Here is a 22,435-nt window from a genome sequence, read left to right as displayed (position 1 = left end):
GCAAAGACTACAATAATGAATTATTTATGCCATTAACTGGGAGCTGTCCGGTCAAATATATAATTAGCCCCGCTGAAATCTCCGGTTACCTCTTCAGTGTTAAAGGCCACGCTGCTTGATAGTAAGATTGAGCTTTTTAAAGAGTAACTCGGTGAAGAAGTAACTAACGTTAAATTGGACAGTCGATCTGTTTCTAATCGCGTTTTCCCACTCGGTTTCCATGGAGATGTATAAAGGAGCGTCAGAGCGCTGTTAGCTTGTCGGCTAACCCCATGCAGTAATGTTCACTTCAGCCAACTCCTCACAGCACCCAACACCTCGCATGCTGCTCCTCTTTCACGGGATAATGTTTACCCTCTGAACTTACTCACGCACTCTTTGGTAGCTCGTATTATTTACCGCCCAGAATGTCTGAAAGCTCTGGCCGGGAGTTTCCTCCGCAGCCTCCGGCTACCAAAACCATCGTTGTGTACAGGAACGGGGACGCTTTCTATCCTGGCAAAAGGTTTGTCATCAACCAGCGCCACACTGCGACTTTTGAGAGTTTCCTGAACTCGGTTACACGGGCTATTGAGGCTCCCTTTGGAGCTGTAAGAAACATTTACACTCCTGAAGAAGGCCACAGAGTCCTGGCACTGGAGCACTTCTTACACGGGGAGAGATACGTTGCAGCTGGAACTGAACGGCTGAAAAAACTGGAGTAAGTTCGTTCAGCTCACACAGGATAACGGTTACATTAACAGTGCGTTTTATACACGAGCTGTAAGCAACACTGCTCATAGCGTTACAATGTGAACTGACATGCAACATGAGATAGTCTACCCTGTAGCTGTGTAGCGTGTTTGATTTAATGGTATGTCAGGTGTGCTGAGTTTAAGACAATTGTTTAGTTCACACTGACCTCACGTGATCGTATGGAGCCATTGACATGGTGGTTAATTTCAGACGTTACCACAAATAAATGAATATGTTAAGGTCACAGTTTGCTACATTGAGGCCACACTTTACTATATTGAGACCACAGTTTATTACTTTGAGGCCACAAATGAATACATTGAGGCCATGAGTTATGAGAAACTGAGCTTTTGGCCTCAATATACTAATTTGTGGCCACACCTTATTAAATAATAAGCACCATCCGTAAGGGTTTTGTAGTACAGCCTAAATTATATTTTTAAAGACCATATTTTTAAATACTTGAAGACTTTTTAGACTAAAATATATCTTTCCTCATGAAGAGACATGAGAAAGAAACAACTTATAGTGGCATCAACTTGGAAAAGTACACCTGACAGTAAAAGCTGAAGTGTGTTTTTTCCCCTTTTTTATAGCTACTGTCGTATAACAGCAAAGAGACCACAGAGAAAGGAAAAGAAACAGGTAAGATGTTATGAGGAGACAAGGGATCCATAAAATTGCTGTGCTGAACGGAGTAAAAAAAAACTATAATATTTTATATAATATAAAATATTACAGAAAAAAAATGAGATGATGGTGTTATTGGTACCTTTCAGTTCTGTATTTGCACAGATAGTTCTATTACATTCAGTGGACAGTGTATGATTTTAGAACCACAAAGCTATTGGTTTCTAGTTCATTCACCAAAGCCTAGCTACATCATGTTTTGTGTGTCAGCATTGTAGACCTAATTGAGAGACAAATTTCAGAGGCAGAGAGTCATAACAGTGTTTCAATGTGATTTGGGCTGCTGTGCCACCATTACATGAAGATTCATACCATGCATTTTTCATAAATGACTCACTTTCTTAGATCAATACAGTCCTCTAAATGAATTACAGTTCAGCGTGTGACCACTGCATTGCCTGAGTGACTTCATGCCTCTCTCGTTCGTTTAAGAGTAATACTCAAGATAGATGAGAGAAACAAGTCTATTGACAACACTGTGTTGCCTCAAGTCGAATGATTGTATTCTGTCTGTAACAGCACGTGCCATGAAATGTGACCTGAAATAGTGTTTATTATCTGTTGTTGAACATATTTTATATGATGCTGTAGTTTTTTTGGATCCCTTAAGTGAGCTTAAGCAATCTCAGTTTAACTTTACATGGCCTATTCTCTTGGTAATTATGATTGATTCAGCTCTGAGCCACCTTTTAAGTCCTTATGCCTGCCTAATGCATGAATACCAAACAACATAGCCTGCAAAAAACTGTTATTTTAGCTTGCAACTGTCGGAAGTATGTCAAATCTCCAAATGAATGACAGAGCAGTACGTTCCACGGATGCTCAGCGGGGAACTGTTCATTTTGTCTTCATCACAGATTCGACCTGTGGTTCACAGCAAAATAATTGTCCCAGCACGCTGGAGGAAAAACATTAATGAGCCATGCACCATCAAGTGAGTTTTAATTTCAGTGTCTCCCTGTTGGAATTTCTTGCTGGCAAACCCTCAGGCAGGATTGAAGTCTTACTTCTAATGGCAAATGAATAACATCAAGTCAGAGCACTGTTTCCTGGTTAAGTTTTTCCACCATTCATCTAATGTATTTGCATGGTTCTACTTATCAAAAGGTTTTACCACTTTTCGGCCAGTATGAAGTTAAACAGGTTCCTGAAGTGAGTTCCTGAGTTCCGAATGTGATTGTTTTTGTAGTGTTTTTACCAATGGAGATGTCTTCGTTCCTCCAGCTCGGATACTGCTACCAAAATATACACTCACCAGCTGGGACAGGGTACTGGCCATGGTGACAGAGAAAGTGAATCCTCGCACAGGAGCTGTGCACAGGTAGGAAATATGGACATTCTTTTCACTTGAGAATTTAGAAGTCTACTACAAATGTTTTTGCTGATTTCACTGCACTGTGCATCTCTTGCAGGTTGTGCATGTTAGATGGTACTCCATTACTTGGTGCAGCTGAACTTGAGAACAACCACTATTACGTAGCTGTAGGAGCAGAGAAGTTCCGACCGTTGTCTTATTTTCAGTGGGTTCCAAACAAAGGAGTAATCCTAGATCTCAGCGATACGTAAGTACATTTCAAAATTATGTGACTGAGATGCATCTATTTATAAATTGTTGAGTTCATAAGAAAACCTCAACTTTTTTATGAGTTTTTATTTTTTACCACTTTTAAAATTACAGCTTTTCTTTATATTGTAGGAACATTTAGTGCAAACCTTTTACATTCTTTTTAAGTTAAATTAAGTAATAGGTGTTTATCTTTAAAGCTATAATTTCAGAGATAGGATGTTTTTTTACAACAGTGACAAGACAGAGAAGTACTGATCTGGACATTATAGAATTTCTTTTATACTTGACGTTAACACTTTTGTGTTTTTTTTAGTGTCATGAATGAAATTCTTCCACCGCTAAAGAGTGGCAAGCCTCCCAGACTCAAGGTACGTCTTGCAACAGTGTCTTGCAACACAATTGATTGCTGTAACTGAAACTCTCAATAGCACGCAACTGGCTAGTTTTACAAACCATATTAGAAATCAAGATATCTTTTCCCTTAATGTTGTGCTAATTAAGTGATGCCTCAAACATCAGGGATGAAGTAGATGGTAGTTGGGATGTCCTGACGCAGTTTTTTGCCCCCAATCCCAAGATTGGTTTTCTGCCAATATCAAATCCTGAAATCTTTAATTTTTTTCATAGATGTTACAGCTGCACAATGCACACTTCAGGTATGTTAAAGTTAGGAAAAATGTCCATTACCCAAACTTATGGAGTTGCAGGTGACATCATTTCTTAATAAAATATAAAGGGTATGAGCATTATTTACCAAGGTGTGGGATTGTAATATGTAGTCACAACTTAGTAAGGTGTGGAAATGAGACGAAGTCCATGAGTTAAATGAGTTAAGTCCACGACTTAATAAGGTGTAGGAACAAGATAATAAAGTCATGGCAACACCAAGATCATTTTCATGCCTTACTAAATCTTGGCTGTAAATTAATTACCTCTTTCATAACCATACATTAGGATCCCATCCCCACATCTTAGTAAGTTGTTGCCATGCTTTATTTTTATTGAGACAGGATCTATACAAACCAGTAATTTAGGTGAGAAATTGTATGATGTTGGTTACTTCAAAATGTTACAGCAAGTGCTACAGTAAATTAGCAATGAGATGAGATAGCCTTAACAAAGGATCACAACTTCATCAGGCTTAATAGCCATGGATAGTCAAAGCGTCTTAATCGGCTTTGATACCAACATTTCAGATGGGATAGGCTGAAATGCCTTACAAGAACCAGTGATCATACTTAGAAAGGTGTGACTATTCTGAATTTCAACTTATAAAAGAAAGCTGGTGTTTACAAGATTCTTGTTTTGTGCTGTTTGTGTTTGGACCACCAGTTTGCTGAAAGACATATTACTCTCCCAGAATCTCAATAACATCTTCAGTCAGCCCATCTCTGGCAGTTGGAGTGGTGGACAGGGAGATGCTTTTCATCAATCACTGTCTGTAGGAGGCATTGAGTTCCTCTCAGCTCCATCTCTATCAGGCATTCCCAATGCTCCGTACCCGCTCCATTTGATCAAGTGCAACCAGTCTTACGGGCTTACCACCATCAACAAGGGAGCATGCTGAAACCCACCCTCACTCCCACACAATGAGGATAAATTGTTTTGAGATGGAGTTGTGGGTGGAAGTGCGCGCTTGATGCTTCAGGACGGTCCACACATGGATAAGACCCCACAAATAGGACTTGGAGAAATAATGCACCCTCAGCAGTTTGGGGTTGGGACCGCTCCGAAAAGAAGTGGGTGACATCTGTTTATCGTAAGCTAGAAAAATGACAGCTACCTGCATGCCAAGTGATGTGACGGGGAGAAAGCTCTTGTGGCCACTCCATAGGTGTTGTTCTCTAATTGACTTCTCATGCATCATCAACTTGATTGAGAGGAAGAAATAATTTGGAGAAAGTGGCAAATTATCTTTGGTAAAATGAAGATAGAGGAGCCATCAAAGTCTCATTAAACTGTCATTAAATGCATAGGTTTAGCTGTATCATCTGTTTACATTTACCTGTAATCGGCATTTGTTCAGAAACAAAAGACCTGCTCACAGTTTCATGTACTACACTTCTGTCCCTGAGAACGCCTGTGAACTTTTATCCTTATTTTCTCAAATTGTCTTCAGGTGTCAGTTGCGGCCTTAATTTTGTCAATCTGAGATGGTGAAAGCTCAGATGAGAATGAAGCTGTTTTGATCCACAGGCCATGCAGAAACATCAAACGAGAAAAACTGCACATTCTGTCTTGATGAATTGGCAGATGTGCAGACTGTCTGACGTAAAACGTTGTGAGCCAGAAGCCGATGCTTCTAATGTAATGAAAATGCATCTGATTGCAATCAAGTGAACAGCATGGAGAAGCTTAAAAATTGCATAACTTAACAGGACTTAACTTAAGACTTAAGGCAAAGCAGAGCTGAACACAATATTTTTGTTATTATCCAAATTCAATCCAGTCTGTCTTAATACCTGAATGCTAAAGTCTGTTATTACATTGTTGACAACAAGGGGGAGACAGAGACAGCTGTAGCCTCTCTTGAGCACCACCACCAACTCACCCCCTCTATGCATTTCTCTCTTTCTTCAGCCTCTTACATCATGCAATGATGTCATGTTTCTGGAGAGATATTAGAAATGTTATCAACAGTTTGACAACAAACTGGAGCGTTACAGAAAGGATTTGTCTTCTCCTCTCAGAATCATGAATGTGAAGCATTTATAGCACATATTGCTTTGGTCTTGTGGGCTGAATGAATGTCAAGGTTGGGTCATTTAGAGCTTTGAGAGTAAAGACAGTGAGTAAATGCGAGTGCGGTGGTTGGATCCCACAGTGCTGCGGCTGAAGCTGGCACTGTGGAGGCAGATGAAAGCAGCGGCACAGCATGCGGTGTTTGTTTTCCCATTGGCGTGACAGATGTTGAACGAGAAGTCTGGGAAAGTTGAACTGGAGGGGAAAGTGCTTCGGTTTGTCACTTCAGCAGTGGTGGAAACGATTGCGCTGCCTAGACGGGAGGTTCCCTCCTGCCACATGTGCATGAGATTAGCTCACAAAGGCGGGTATCAGGTCATGCAGCCAAACCCAATCCGTAGAACTGTAGAAGAATCTGTCCCCTTCTAATGCCCACAGCCCTGCCCCTCTCGGACCAGCTGCGATCCCAAGCACAGCTTCCTGTTTGGGGAAGAGTGCCTCTCCCATGGGTAGGTTGGTGGTGACGCCCATCCAGCTGCTGCCTGTCAGGCCTGTCCTGCCCCGGCAGAGGGAGTGGCTCAGTCATACAGCAGGGGGTTCCTGCATGCCAGGCTCATGAGCTGCTGTCACGTCACTCAGGTTGGAGTTGCCTTTTCTCTGCCTTCCCCCACCCAAATTCTAATAACTAACCTAACTGGGAGAGTGACTACTGTTCTGATTCCATTACAGCCAAAAATCATCCTGATTTTTAGAAGCCAAAGTTTATTAAGAATGTTAGATTGGTTCCAGCACATTTCTGCTACTTTTTTATTAGCCAATGTAGCAACAGTTTTTACATCATAAATTTACAATGCGGATTTGGCCAAAATAAAATAAATTGCCCAATTACTGCTTGCATGAAAATATTCAGCTAAACCAGATCTTGGCCAATTCTGATGATCCACACTTAAAGCTGCACAATGTAAAATTTGGGGATGTAGAGACCTGCACACAACATGTGGAAGAACATTTTATATTGATGGTTGTTCTTCAGACGCCCTTGAGCAGAGGAATCTAATAATTGAGAGAGCGTTGAAAGATTATTGAACAGAACTCAGTCAAAACTTAGTGAAGGATGTGTCCCCTGACGATGTAAGTAAATAATCTACTGTTGCCATCATGTCTTCATCAGCTTCATAATGACGATTTTGGATTTGAGATATAAATATTGAGCCAGAACTTCCTTTTGACTCTGTGTGTGTGACATAAGTGTAGATATGTGATGTGGTCTGAAAAACTCTTGCGAAAACTGAAGCAACTCTCAGCAGCTCATGCACATGATATTTTAGCCTGTTTTTTCCTGACTCAGTAACGTTACTTATTTCAATTTTAACAAAAACGAATTAGTGATGCCTTAAACCTAACTTTTACTAGAGGCACAGAAATGCTGATCTCAGAAGAGCTCTTTAAACCAGAATCAGGGATTTCCAGAGCAACTGTAGCAGCCCTGGCACGGGTGGAGGTGGGCTTAAATTTCATATGCCTCTTTTCTCTGTAATTTGTAGCACAGTTTGTTAGATGTGTGTCAAAAATTATTTAACAGTTTAACACTATAATGGCAGTTTGCAGATGAATCTGTGTCAGAGGGCCAAATTGCTAACGACCTGATCTTTGTATAAATGGTTGATGAACCATGCATGAATTTAATCACTAGGGATGGGTGATTCCAAGACTGGAATCAGACATTTTTTTGTGGTTGCCAATGTATCGTTTTAATTTGGCACATCTATGTTGTAATTTCATGATGTAATTAACGTGAGGCTAGTAGTGCACTCATGCTGTATTTCAGTGCAGCTGCAGCTACATTAAAATGAGGTGGTGTAATTATGCATGACTTATTGTGCTACACAGCCTACTTTAGATATAACACTTCATTTAATGCATGTTATTTAAATGGTGATTTTGCATTTACAAAATTAAAATTCCACTTTGACCTATTAAAGAGCAAATGATGTTATTTATTTTGCGATGTTGGCTAATACAAAGTACTAGAGATGTGCTAGCGTGTTCCTTGTGATTGACAATCAGACAAATCCGTTGTCCTTTGACCGTTTTTTGTGAAGAAATTATAGACCTTGAGAGTATTCACCTGGATTACCTATTCAGAGAAATAAAACATTTATTTATGTAAGGTTACAAATCCTGTAAAGACATTTGGATGTAGACAAAGTAGCCCGGCATTACCTAAACTATCTGCTCTTCTAGAGCACAGTAAACATGTCATCAGCTATTGTTTTGAATCTGTCAAATCTGACCATCTCGCCAATGCGGATAATTTTTTTTGTGAGTCGGCCTGTCAGTCTGACCTCTTAAGCTGGACAGTTCTGAAAGAGTCAAACACTGCCTGCAGGGCTCAGACAATATGTAATCCGCAACCTTCAGCTTATCATTTTGCATTCTCACCACTTTGTAGTGCAGACTTTTCAGCAGAGGAAAGATGCAGCCTTAAAAAAAGTCATAATTTCTAGTTGTAGTTCCTGTTTTCTTTATCATTCCCTCTGTTTAGAACTGTTTAATGAACTTACTTTGAACTCTGATGGACTGCATATTCTTTCCCAATTATTGCCTGGCCTGTTTTTTAAGTCTCTCTCGAGCACCAACGGCTGTTGGAATTCAAAAGTTTGCCTTTGCATTAAAAAATAAGCAGGCGAGGGAACAAATATTGGGCTATTCCCCAGACCCCGTGTTAGTGGGCTTGCAAACTCCACGGCCTGGAGTGTGTTCTAGTGGAAGCTGGAGATCAGTGAAGTGCCCCTGAGCAGCCTGTCTGTGGAGTCAACTAACAGCAGCAGCCAAGCTGGAGAAAAAAACACATTAAGTCTTCTCTCGGCCTCACTTGGGGACACAGACGGCTCACCTTGCCTACCTATGGTGGATATGCACTGCCAGCTGGAGGAAAATTGCCTTTTGTAGGAGCATTAATGCAGACATGCATCCTGCTGTCAAAGCATCACTCTCCCTATAACTCCTCTCCCTACTGCGCCCTCTCTCCCCCCATCTCTCTTTCTCCATTCCAGTCTCCTAGCCCTTTTCTTTTCATTAATAACCGTCTGCCGTCTGCCTAGGAATAAGTTATTCCCTCCAACTGCCTCTCCTTTTAAGCCTGTTTGGACTCTCATTGTTTGATCTGGCGTGATAAATAAGACGAATGCAGTTAGAAATTCATGGCTGCTCTGTTTCATTAATAAATGATTAGTTTGCTGAGCTCTCTGGTGATTGATAGCTTGTGCAGGGGGGGATGTATTGGAACTAGACGAATTCAATACGGCGTCAGTCACCGGGGAGCCACGAAGCATATCAGCTTGTGAAATATTGAGGTCAATAGAAAATATAAAGAAAAAAGAAAGGAAAGGGGAGGAACAAGTTGGAGTTCCAAAACAGTTTTTGTATGATTAGAGATGGATTTTAAACCAGCGTCAGCGGCTTAGTAATCGACAACCTGAATCAAAGTTATAGGCTTTGCTTGATAGCTGCTCCTTCTTCACTGCTGTAGTTTGCTGATCGCCTGGAAGGCAGTGCAGACTCCCACTTCTATGCCAAACCTCACAGAGCCAAACAGCAGAGGCGTGGCTTGAAAATCCCACACCTTTTCACAGCACAGGGTGAGTGTAACAGTTATGCATAACTTTCTTTTTTTGTTTTCCCCCTCCCCCTTTGCTAGAGCTATGTTTCCCCTCCCTCATCACTTCCAGATCAAGTGGAGATGGGAACCGAGGTTGTTGTTTTGGTGGAAAGCAGCTTTATTTCAGTGTGTGCATGTGTGTGTGTGTGAGATATTTCACACTCTTACATGTGTGAGGCACAAAACAGATAACAAGGCAGTGTGTGGTAGGGATTACTTTGAATTTGCAGGCGGTTCTCTAAAGACTACCTATGTCAAGGGAGCTCGCTTCCATTCCTGGATAGAACACTGCCTTACGAGATGAATATTAAACCATGCAAAAACTTCAAATACTTCAGAGCGCTGTAAATCATAGATGAGTTCAATCAGGCCATTTTGCAGAAAATGTATGCAGTAAGCCTTGTTAGCTGCGCCAGGGAAACAAAATGCTCCAATTTTCTCCTGATAGAGAATCAAAATGTTCATAAGTTATTCAGCACAAGTAGCACAACAAAACGGGGGTGTTTTAGACATAACGTTGACTCCCTTCCTGTTACATGCGCACACTGTTAAATTATTACTGCCGAAGCATGACAATCAAGGGTCGGCATTGTCTGTTACCTTGTACCTCTGGCCACAACTTTTCACATTTAGGCCACTAAAAACACAGAGGCTATGGCCCAAGTAGCCACTCGCCCTTTTCATTTTTTTTCACCTTTCAACAAAACACTAGGATCGTTAAGTTTCTGCACATTTACAAATATGCACCATTGATATTAAAACAACTACTTTCACCCTACTGAGCAGAATCTAGAGCCTGTTTGGTCAGACAAGGAACTCTGACCGAATAAATTCTCTCAGAACTTGTAAACTGTAACCTTACTGTTGTGTTAGAAAATGTGACCGCAAATGACAGCTTGTTTCTAGAACTACTAGCATTATATCATAGCCTTGGTTAATGATTATTAAAATGTGGCTTTACTGCCAGTACTGACAATATGAAAGATTTGGATAATGATGAAGACTAGGAACAACAAAAAAAGAAGTAATAAGAATCAGACAGTTCAGAGTTGCATGGAAGAAAAAACTCATGTATTTGGAGTACGACTTGGAGAAAGACGTGATGTTCTGTCATGAAATATGTCCATGACATACAAGATCATTCTTTTTGAAGAGTAGATCATTCAGAAAAAACACTATATTCAAAAGCATGGCTCCAACTTTTGAGTGCTGCTTTAGCACAATGATCTTCAGTGATCCCTGTAACAATCCCTCTGTATACTGTAGAAAACTCATGTCATTCCTAGTTTGACTGATATAATGGAATGAACATGGGGGACTTGTAACAAAAATCGGCACCTGCCAGGTTTTAGGTACAGACTGTATATGTGATAAACATGTCTATAATTCTGGCTGAAAATTGTTAGTTTGAGAGGACAAGTGATATAAATAAAGTTTCAGGAGCATTTTACCACTTTAAGTGCATCACCTCTCCCGGATCCTATGAGGTCATTCAGTGAGTAATTGCAGGCACTGTGGAGCTGCCATCATTTCACACATAAGAGCCGAGCCAGCAGTCCTAGTGATGGAGTTGAATTTCCCTGGGCTGCGTCGAGGCCGCATTAGTGCCGGCCGGGATGTCTGCAGCCAGGCTTGTAAAAGGCGCTCTTGCCTGGTCTCCAGCTCCAGCTCTGGACACTTGATCATCCCATGTGGCAAAGCATTCTCATAATGCTATCGCTAATGGCAGAAACTGAAAGAAAAAAAAAAACAAGCATAGGCGTCCTCTTAATTACATCAGTTACTGCAGAGGGGTAATAAAACATGCCATATGCGTGAGTGCTGTTGACATCACCAATTGCAGGAGAAGTGCATATCCTTGCAGCCTATCATTAGCACAGATTGTCTTACCTTTGAATGTCAGAAGCAGTGACCAGTGTAGTTTGTGTCTCCAGGAAAAAAGCCAGGCTATTCAATGTGCTGTGAATTGTTTCGCTTGGGTGAAGCTAATTTGATGTTTGGGATGATGCGGTAGACTGTTATTGACTTAATCTAATGCCGTCTGTACCACTAGGACTTTCATTTTGGATTGATTTAGTTTTTCATTGGTATAGATCATCATCATGTTCCACATTTGAGTTCAGCTATTGATAGCATTAGAAACTATGTAAGCTGATTCAAAGTAAGAGCCGTTAATTCCGTCACTGATGCTGTGTTACCCATGCAGTAAACCTGTCTGCCAATTACAAAGGAAATCTTTTCAAAGATTTTGGCAGGTCAGCCCTTTTTTCTATTTACCTTTGTTCAAATGAATTCATCAGTGCTGTTTCTGTGTCTCCTTATTGAGACTGAACGTTGAAGTATTATTTAAATGAATTATTTGCTGTTTGATAATAATTGAACCACCATTTTTGATCATTCATGAAATGATTCTGACACTTAGCTTACTTTCCCATTTTCTGTTCTGCTGCACTATACTGATGCCTTGGATGCTGAATTTTGAATTAACTTCCAAGAGCACCATCAGGGAAATCAAACTTTTCAATAACCACTCCCTTGATTTAAGCTCTAAACAAATAAGCGATTTGACAGGGGCATTGATCACATTCACTGCTGCAGTAAAAAAAAAAAGGAAAGATAGTGTAGAATGGCAGGATCCAAAGACCCAAGTAACTGTGATTAATTACCCTCCTCAGAGGACAGCGTATTCCAAGCCAAAAACAAAAGGAAGGAAATTGTGGGCGTGTCTGAGGTGCTAGAGGACGGCAACACAAAGGTGGATCTGCCCATAGATCAGGTGAGGAGACTGAAACACACACACACTAGGGCTGCACAATAAATTGTTTGTTGATTTTTGCTACAGTATTGCAGTACTGGCCTTTGCAATACTGAACTCACAGGAGACTTCAATGTGCAAAGGGTTTACTGTGTGCTGTGAACATCTCAGACATTCTTATGCGATTCTGAGGGCATTTTGTTGAATTGGTATAGTCATTTTACGTTATAGGCATATCACAATTGCTACATGTGGAAATCAGGGCCATCACACCAATATTTCATTGCAAATAAACTTTTTTTGATAAGTCACAACCAATTCTCACAAATTAAGTCACATTATTTTCATCATGTGAATGCAGTGTTTACATGAGCCTGAACATGAAAATCATGTGATTTCTATATGGTGGACACAGTTTGCAATTTTCGTCACTAAAATCCAGTGATAGCAATAGTGGCTACATGTCCCAACCATGAGTGTATATACACTATGTAGCCAAAAGTATGTGGACACTCATTAATAAGTTCAGGTGTTTTAGTCATACACATTGCTAACAGATGCATTAAATCAAACATATAACCATGATATCTTCATAGACCAACAATAGTTGTACTGAGGAGCTCAGTGAAGTGAATGTGGCACTATCATAGGATGCTACTTTTGGCCATACAATGTATCATATATAAGAACGATGTTGCCTTTTTCTTCACAGATTGAAGACAAAGTGGTTGATGAAGAACTCTATGTCTACAAATACCCCCCACCAAAGAATGGAAGTCAAAGCCCTCACAAATCCTTGCTCAGAGGTTCTGATGCAGACACTACTCCAAGACTACCATCAAACATTTCTTATAAGGTCTTCAGTTGTTATCTGATATCTTACTGAGTTAATACCGCATGTTATTTGTTTAAAGCTATACTATGTAGGATTTGGGCATTTTTCAGGATGTAAAAAATTCTAAAATTTTAATTATTATCATGTAAATTGCCACTTCATTGAGAAGGTCATTTTAAGTTGATTATTTATTTCCTTTTAATTAAGTAATTGAGTTTAATTGAAAAATCATGACAGCTATACTTTAAAGCCTACTGACTATGCATACCAAAAGCTTGTAAAATTGCTCTGATCTGTCACTCACAACTAAAAATACCAGGGCATGACTTTATAATGTTGGTAAGTGAAGTGTGTGTTGCTTGTCTGACAGACTTCAGTAAATGGCTCTGCTTCAGGAGAGTCAGGGAGAGGTTCTCACCTCGCCATGCCTAGAGGGCAGTCTGGGTTGGAACTGGAGCACAAGGTACGGAACTCACGCTGCTTGGAATTTATAGAGGCTGTTACGATTTCATTTGTGGCATATAGCCTGAAACTAATCACAGTCTTTCATGTCCCCTGCTCTGCTCTACACATGCGATTGCTGTGCTTATGAGAAGACATATTCTGCTTTCCTTCCTGACTTGAGCCTTAGAAAATTGTCCCATTTAGAAACCAGGCCTATTCAGGTCTGGTAATCTCTGTCTTTTAGTGGTGTGAATCTCATAACGTTAATGAACATACAAAACAGTGAATATTACAATGCCATGCAATTTCACACTTCTTTTGAAATGGAGGGAGATATTGAGTCTTATTTAAACAATCAATAACATACAGCATTGTGTTTAATGAAAACTATAATTTCAGACAAAGGCAATTACACCACTGGGTACTGTTTTGGTTGGCGATTTTTGCTGTAGTCTGCATTTTCATAATAAAGATATTCTTATCGAAATAATTATTGACTGGGGACCACAGTTATTACCTTGTTAAAGGCCTCATCAATAGTCATATTCATTACTTATCACATTTAGTCACATGCAGAGATGGCTGAATCAGAGGTGCTATAGATCCAGTGAATGGCAAGTGTATAATAGCGGCAATTCTCTCTGCTCCTCACGTGGCTAATTGGCAGACTCATCATTGCTGCTCAAAACAATATTTGATTTAGTGGCAGACGAGGTGGCCCTTTGATGACTGCACTGTTCAGACTCATTCAATCCACTAAAGACATGTAAGTGCTAATCAAGTAGGGCACGCACAAAGGAACTGTGGAATATTAACCATTAAGCATGTTCGCTCTACACTCAGCAGTGCTCAATAAATATTCTCTTGTTGAAGGCATGTATTCCCCATGCACACATATTGGCTGAACAGTACTCTCCGCCTGTCTAACTATGTTTATAATTCAGCATCATAATACATGAGTATGGCCTGCGAGCGGATCTATGTTTCAGGGGTTTGACAGTAATATGTATATTGTGGCACTAGTGTAGAGTCTGACTTATTGTTGGGCTACATATGCTTATGGCTGTGCGTGGTTAGATGACTTATAGTACCAAATAATGTTTTGTGGCTGATATCCTTAAATCAATCATGTATGAACTTATCATGTGAATTCAACATGTAGCAAAACACCTAAAACCTATGCAAATACTAGCTGTTGTTATTTAATCTGTTAAAACTACTATATTTTGAGAGGGACTGATCAGTTCCTAAAAAGTTTTTTTCCACTGTATGTTCAAAAACAAGACAAGGACCAGGAACCAATGAAACTTAGTTCTAGTTTTTTTATACCTGCTTGATAGACTGCTGAAACCATCCATTTTAGCTTTTATGCAGTGCTAAAGTGTCTAATTTGGCTAATTAGCTTCCCTTGTAGCTAGTTAGCTTAACTTACTGGCTGACATGAAATGAAATTCTGCGTGCACCTATTCAAATAAATGTGTACATTTCCTGAGATTCATTTAAAGAGTCAAGCAAAGCTTCAGATTGGCTCTGTTGAGCATGAAAATGTTAGCAAAAACACTTATGTGGAGGCTAGCATAAATGCTAACGCCATTAGCTTCCTATCTAACATATGTCACCTTGGGAAACTCTTTACAAAGGAAAAATGCTAAAAAAAAATAGCAGTCTACACATCAACCAATCATTGGAAGTAAATAATTGGAGTAAAGAATTCTCTAATTCATTGTTGGCCTTAGCTTAGCTGCAAGTGTTAGCAAACAAAAATTTGAAAACTGATTGCCAGCAGTTTTCTGATGCAAAAGGTTCCAGTATTTTATGCTGTGGAAAAACACCCTTAGATGAGTAACCTCTCTGTTAGATGGTCTGGTGAATTCAAGCTACCCCCTGATCTTTCCTTAATATAATTCAATGTTATGAGCCATATCCAGAGATAAATAACATGTACATCACAGTTGAAGCAGGTGTGAATGGTAGTTTCACTGCTGTCTTATCAACAAGACGCCTGTACTCTTTATTGATGACCAAATTCAATTATATGATTGTGTTCTAGTCAGAACAGGCCATCTGCTTAAATTGAATTACCTGGGTTAATATCAAGGCACTAAAGCCTCCTTCATGGAAATAATACATGCACAGCTATATTTCAGAAACCTCAACAGATCTAAATTGCTGAGCATGATGTGCATGAGTGAGAGAGGGAGGGAGAAAGAAAAAGAGAGATACAATAACGTTTACCACAAGACATTTGTGTTCATTCTTCTGTACATTTTCTCTGTAAAAGTCGTTATTTTTATTTTAAGGATACTAGCTGATTTATCAATCAGTCAGCTAAGCAGTTTTTCTTAATTAATATTGTTAGATATGCCAATGTGTTCAGGCACGTTTGATCAATCGTCTTCCTCCTCCACCAGAGTTTTGTGATAAAAAATCAAATACATATTGATTGCCTCATTGATCCTCCTTTTCTCTGCCAATACAATATCTGCTCATTTATCTTCTGTTCTTTCTGGCTACAGTTGCCCAGCTTAGGCTAGCTGTTTCACACGCAAGGTCAACTATAATCAACCCCAGCCTATGCCATGTACTGTGGCTGCTGCTTGCACCTCCCCCCCCCCCCCCCCCCACAGTAGATAGGCCTTCTGCAGCCCACCATTCAATTACTGTTTATTAAGGAGAGGAAAGTCATTAATCAGGCTGAGATGCACAGGATTTCCTCACTGGGTCATCGAACCACTTGAGAAAACATAGCCTGTCTATCTCTGGTTCATGTTCCTTAGACACTTTAGCGCTACCACATACTCTAGGCCTGTATGATTTTCCTCTTGAAGCTTTTTAAAGCTTTTTTAGTCCTTTTTAGTTCTTGGCTCAGTTTGTTTTCCACATTTGTGAGTTAAATACTGTAAATATATGTACAGTAACAAGAAGCTGATATCACATGATAGCAGAGGTGGTAAATGTTTTTTTTAATCTGTTTATGGACAAGTTCTTTTGCAGCTCCTTTACAATAAACAGGAGATAAAAAAACAAACAAAAACCAATATATATAATCAGTTCATATAATCAGTCATATTGCACATGAAATTCTGTAAATGCCAGTGTATCTGTTCATATTGTAGTTAAATGTGTAAAAGAATGCATGGTCTTCCACTTAAGAAGACACTCTGGTTAGACTACAATATATCATTTTAAGGTGGAACCTGACAGGTTCGCTGAATGAGGAACATGCTGCATCGAAATGTAATTAGATCAAAGAATGAGATTCTGATTTATGTTTGCAGGACACTAAAGGGGAGGAGATGTCCTCCAAGCTGCATAGACTGCGGTCACGGATGTCAAAGTTTTTCAAGGGTAGGTTCACGAAAGCTGCGTAACCTCACAGCCTCTGTTCCTGGCACGCAGCAGAACAGGATCCAGCTATAAAGGGACCACTAATACACTCCGCACTACCAATTTCCTTCACATGTCACCAGAACCTCATCCACTGGGTAAAATCTTGGAGAGCTTCCATTCATTATAGATATCATCTGGGTTCCTCCTCAATCTCAGTTGTCTTTGGTCTGTATTAAATGCACCTGTGTATGTGCGGAGGGCACATTCATCTCACGGCTTTCTCGAAGATGTTGATATAACAACCACAAAAGTGCAGTTATCACTTAAGTGGTCTATACATGTAAGACCAAAACACAAAACCTATTTCTCTTCTTTATTCTGTCTTTCCTTTTTCATACTTAACAAACAACGGATTTCCTAATTAAAGTTCATTTCCTAGCTCGGCTCTCATTACAGGTAGACCAGTTCCCCTCCATGATGGTGCAAGCCATTGCAATGCTATGTGCCTTGCATCTTGTATTAGCAATTTATTCCTAACAGATTACAAAGCACAGAGGTAGCAAAGGAGGTTGTTAGCTCTGCTTGTGGCTATTGTCTGTGCTGAATTCCTCAGGGTAGCATAAGTGAGGCAGTGCTGGCCCCCTGGGTGGACATTACCACTCTAATCTAAGGCCCATGATGTATGCCAAAACAATCCCAGCACCCACCTTGCTCCGTCCTGTCTGTTAGACTCAGAGCGTGCTGCTACGTCTATCTTGAGTTTTGTATTCCAGCGCTGCTATTAGCCATATTTTCCTCAACCTCCTCCATATCTCAGCTTGATTGGTTGGACTTTGGGGCTGTCACGCACCCGGAAGGGATGAAGCATGCAATTTATGGACCTGTCTCCTTGTTGCTGAGAACCCTGCTGTGGTGGCATATTTGACACGCATTATTGTGCATCCTGGATAGTGTATTCTCTTTTCATGACTTTTCTCAACTTTAGGTTGGGATTAACTTAAAAAGAAAGGAAAAGAAGCATTTCACACATTTATAATAGTATATTGTTGCTGTTCCAACCAAGCCTCTCAAATAGAAATTGTAGAAGAAAGAGAAACATTTAAAATTTTGATTTATGTTTAATGAATATTACCTTATTCCAGGCAGCGTAGGAACATCTGTCTGGCATGGGCTTTTGGAGTCTGAAATGGTTCTGATATAATGATATAACTATGTGGTTTGTTAAGTGTGTAGACAGTCATATGTATAGTATATATCTTGTTCTGAGGACTTTAGAATATTCTATAGTAAAGCCATGTACATAAATGCTTGCTTTTCATCTGTTTAGCTGTTGTCATGTCATAACATAGTTAGGTCTACAAGCTGTAATTGAAAAGGAAAGCTGTTGGGAAGAAGGAAACCTGTTTCATATGAAAATGTCCAGCTGCATACCAGGCTTGCCTTGGCAGACAGAAAGATCCCTGGAGTGATTTCTTCCATCTATGTTTCCTTTTTGGTTTTGATTGGGGCCAGAGCACTCTGCTCACTTTGTGCAATAGTACAGGCTTTGTCCTGTGCCACTGAAAGAACGTTTCTCCTTCAAGAGTTATTGCGAAATTTGAACAGCAGTCACATTGTATATTATGACAAAGCCTGACTTGTAAAACATTATGTTTCATTTGAAATCTGAAGACAGAGCTCTTAGTCATGTGATAAGATCCTGAACTGTGACTGTGAATATCATGTCTTATGATGTTTGATGGGGTAATGCCATGTTCAGTGATTTCCTTTGTAAAAGACTGATGACTTGTTTTTCTTAACATGAGAAACAGGGGGAGTGTGCCTGATTGTCAGGTGTTAGGACAGCTTACTTTTATGTCTATATAAATCATCTGTGAAGCCTCTGGAACATTCATCTGTAAATGATGTGTTATTTGGTATGGAAAAAAAGTATATTGCTGTATTGAAATCTGTTGCTGTATCTTCAATTTATATGTACAAGAACCCATAGTTTAGTTATTTGCCTCCCATGCTTTCAAAAAAGTTTCAGTTGACTTTTTTTATTAAACCTGTTTTAATCCATTAGTTAAATTAAAACAACTATTTTACATGCTTTAAATCTGTATTTATTTCAGACAAAAGCTAACAGTAACATCCACCCTAAAAGCAAAAGAAAGAGGTAAGAGTTTTTATTTTTTATTTTGACATCATGAGACATGCCATCATTTACCATGTCCAAGACTTCAAACTAAGTTTTTGTCATTCTTTGTTCACTTTTAGTTTTAAAACAATTGATTATTACAGGCCATTAATAAGCCATTAGCTATGGTAGAGTAAATCATCTTCACTGTTCCTGCTGAGGGTTTCCTAGCATGCAAGGTACCGTTAGCATTTTACATTTAGCTTAAGCGTCAGTGATTCAGATAAAATTATGATAGTGTGATACTTCATGGTTTCCACTGTAATGATGGAAAAAACTTTCATTTTTACATATATAATGCATGTGGATGTGGAACTCACTCACACATGTTTAGCAGTTTGAAGGTTCTCCAAAAGGTGAGCTAATAGTATACAGTTGCTTTTGTGTGTGTCATTTAAAGACAAGAGAAGCCACACCAGAAGAAGCTTACAAATGCAAATGCATTGAATCAGTTAATACTAACAAAAGCTGAAGACGGCAGGAGTGTCTGGCGTGATTCAATTTGTGATTTAATTCTCTCTAAAATGAACAAAAACAGCTGTGATTTGATATATAGCACTGAATTACATGGGGGAAAAAGGAACATGTATAAACATTTAAAAAGTTTGTTGAAAATTATTCCTCATTTTTAAAGCCAGGCTGTAAACAAGCATTTTCATGACAAATATGAGGCGTGAAAACATGAAAAACACGTTCTTTGCAAATTTTCAGAGACGCCAAGGCAAGACCAAATGGTTTTGCCAGCACACATCACACAAACACTGTGAAATCCTGGAGGAGCTGATTAAAGGCCTTCAGAACTTCTCCCTGAGCTGTAGCTTCTGACATGGAGAAAATACTGTTCCAGAGACCTTGCATAGAGGATCTGCCCTAGCAGATTGAGGAGACAGGGCTGTCTCTGTGTGATCTCTGCTGCTGTTCTGATGATGGGCCTTGTGAAGTTGCCACTGCCCAGTTACACATTAGCTTTGATTGCCAGTTTGCTCTGTTCGAAGCCAGCTTTGAACTGCATCTCAAGATGAAAGCCAAACTTGTCCAGTGTGTCCACTGTAGCAGCAGTTCCCTATTTGCTTCAGGCTCCATCAAGAGCTTCGAGACTCTTCCCATGCTGGGATGAACATAATGTATAATTTATCACACAATGCATTGCAGATAGTCTTTCTCTGCCACGCTCTAATTCTGATGCCATTTCTGCCACTGCTGTTTACATATTCTAAAATAGACATTTCTCTTTTTATTTTACAAGGTAAGCCTTTGTTGCTTTTCATGCACTTTGATATTAAGCTCCTGAAGCTGCGAATGAATACCAGATGTACATTTGTTGTCTTTTATTCCGCAGGAATTATATGGGACAACTCGGAGAGCCACTGCACATGTAGCAGACATATAACCTTCTCAGTCACCAACACTCTCTTGGAAGAAATGAAACAGTGTTATATAGCAAATAAATTTGTCTTTATATTGACAGCCCCACTGTGGATAGAAGTTCTTATATCAGGAATGTATTGCATAATTATGAATTGCTATGAATATTGCATGGGCCCTAACGCTCGCTGCATAGTAAGTTGCCTAATTGCAGGAATTAATTATTAAGAAGCAAAGGTCTTGAGTGGGCCTCACTGTGGCACTTTTGATAAATTATTTTTTGTATTTCTTTTTTAATCTGATGAACTTTTAGAGGTGGGGAGATTCTGACGTTCTGCTAAATCAGCAAGCCTCATGTGGAGGATGATAACTGCTCTACAGAGAGGCTTAGTGTCCCTCGAGTGGGATTACTCTACTGATTAAAGCCAATAGAATCATCTAACAATGTTGCTATGCTGGAGAGTATCAACAAATTAAGCATGCTGCTCACAAACCCATAGACTAGTTCCTATGTAGAATGAGGGCTTGTCATTGACCTGCAGGTCATGGTTTAATATCTTTTGTTTAACGTCTTCACATTAATAGGGAATACAAAACAATGCTTGTGTCCCCATACTCCCATCTAAGTAATTGTGCCGCTATTCTACTATGTAAATAAAGAGCTTTTAGAAGGACAACTCTTGGCCTTCTAAAGATCGTCCTTATTAAAATCCTGTTGACAAAGTGTACACAAGCATGCTAATTGAAGGTCTCTCCGCTTATAATAAATTTCATTTGAATAGCACACTTAAGTAATTGTCTAGGTGTTCTCCAGTCGCAAGAATAAAAATGATAAAAGAATTTGATTAAATGATGCACATTTCCACTATGTCCAAAAATATCCAGACACTTCCAGTTAGTGTTTTCAGCTACTTCATGGTGTAAACATACATGGCAAATCTACAAAGAAAAATATTGCAAACAGAATGGGCCGCTCTACTGCAGCCACACATGCCCAATGTCAAGCGTCAACATTAGTCCTCTGAGAAGTAAAACTGTTCTCTGGAGTAATGAAGAAGCATCCAATACCTTTGGTATTAGTTGGAGTGGCGTTTGTGATCCAGAACTAGTCATCCAGCATCAGTACCAACCAGTACATTGCTCCCCGACTCCTGGCACAGCAACTTAAAACAAGAAAGCTTATAAAATCAGCAGTAATGTTTTGTTATATACCATCTGAGACCTCCTGCCTCCTGGGCACCGCCTCTGGCCCACCTTCCTGCCAGCATTCACGGTTGTCATCAGGGGCCCCAGGGATGGGCGCATGCCGCACATCTGTAATGATATATTTAAGAGTCTTGACTGGTCTTTAGCTACTTTGTCTCTTTTAGTCTTAGAAACAGTTGGTAGTTTTCATTAATTGGTTAGACCAATAAACAGTTACTTGCAACAAACGTCTGCGTAAAGTGATCTTTAGCTTGACCCTACATTATCGTAGCTCTTACTTTATTTCCACTGCACACCATGTCGAATGTCTGGATGAGCATTTTAACTTTATTTAATCTGTTTCTGTCAAGCAGAGATAGTGATCAGAGAAAAATACTGAGTTCTGTGGATTATTTGTGTTGAGCAATCAGTACAGCCCAATGATCATCAAAAATGATACAGTTAAGAAATGGAACACAATACGGAGTGTGTTAGCCGAATTACATGGCTGCGAATTGGTTGAATATCATTATTCATGATTATATATAAACTTGTGTTCTGTTGCTTAGACTTTTGCACAAAGTAAATCAGTGTACCATGAACATAATTACATTGCTCAGATTTATTTAGTTGTTCTGCCAACTGTGGAACAACAACCGGTTTGGTATTTCACCTCATAATGCATCACACTCTTTTTCCGACCAAAGGATCAAATGGGAGCTTTCCTAATCCATCTTCTTTCTTCTACACTATATTTCCAAATGTATTCACTCACCCATGCAAATCATTGTATTCAGCTGTTCCTATCACTTCCATGGCCACAGGTGTATAAAACCAAGCACCTAGGCATGCAGACTGCTTCTACAAGCATTTGTGAAAGAATGGGTCACTCTCAGGAGCTCAGGGAATTCCAGAGTGGTACCGTGATAAGATGCCACCTTTGCAACAAGTCCAGTCATGACATTTCCTTCCTTGCTACTAAATATTCCACAGTCAACTGTCGGTGG

The 22,435-nt window shown here is 39.6% G+C and overlaps 1 protein-coding gene across 2 annotated transcripts; it reads left to right on the top strand.

Annotated features, from left to right (window-relative positions):
• Nucleotides 1–279: 279 nt before the first annotated feature.
• LOC108425598 (doublecortin domain-containing protein 2C) lies at nt 280–20,342 on the top strand. 2 transcript variants are annotated; one of them, XM_017694353.1, is made up of 13 exons: nt 280–700; nt 1,332–1,380; nt 2,283–2,359; nt 2,615–2,746; nt 2,838–2,987; nt 3,306–3,360; nt 9,207–9,315; nt 12,011–12,111; nt 12,803–12,946; nt 13,296–13,388; nt 16,648–16,717; nt 18,814–18,857; nt 20,218–20,342. In XM_017694353.1, the coding sequence occupies exons 1-12, from the start codon at nt 408–410 to the stop codon at nt 18,822–18,824; spliced, it is 1,284 nt and encodes a 427-aa protein (XP_017549842.1). In that variant the 5' UTR covers nt 280–407; the 3' UTR covers nt 18,825–18,857; nt 20,218–20,342. The 2 variants fall into 2 exon arrangements, with proteins under 2 accessions (XP_017549842.1, XP_017549841.1); XM_017694352.1 differs by lacking the exons at nt 18,814–18,857; nt 20,218–20,342 and having other exon boundaries at nt 16,648–17,544.
• Nucleotides 20,343–22,435: the final 2,093 nt, after the last annotated feature.

The sequence above is a fragment of the Pygocentrus nattereri genome, chromosome 10 (assembly GCF_015220715.1).
Source record: "Pygocentrus nattereri isolate fPygNat1 chromosome 10, fPygNat1.pri, whole genome shotgun sequence".
Classification (NCBI taxonomy): domain Eukaryota; kingdom Metazoa; phylum Chordata; class Actinopteri; order Characiformes; family Serrasalmidae; genus Pygocentrus; species Pygocentrus nattereri.
This window is presented reverse-complemented; position numbering and strand designations above follow the sequence as displayed.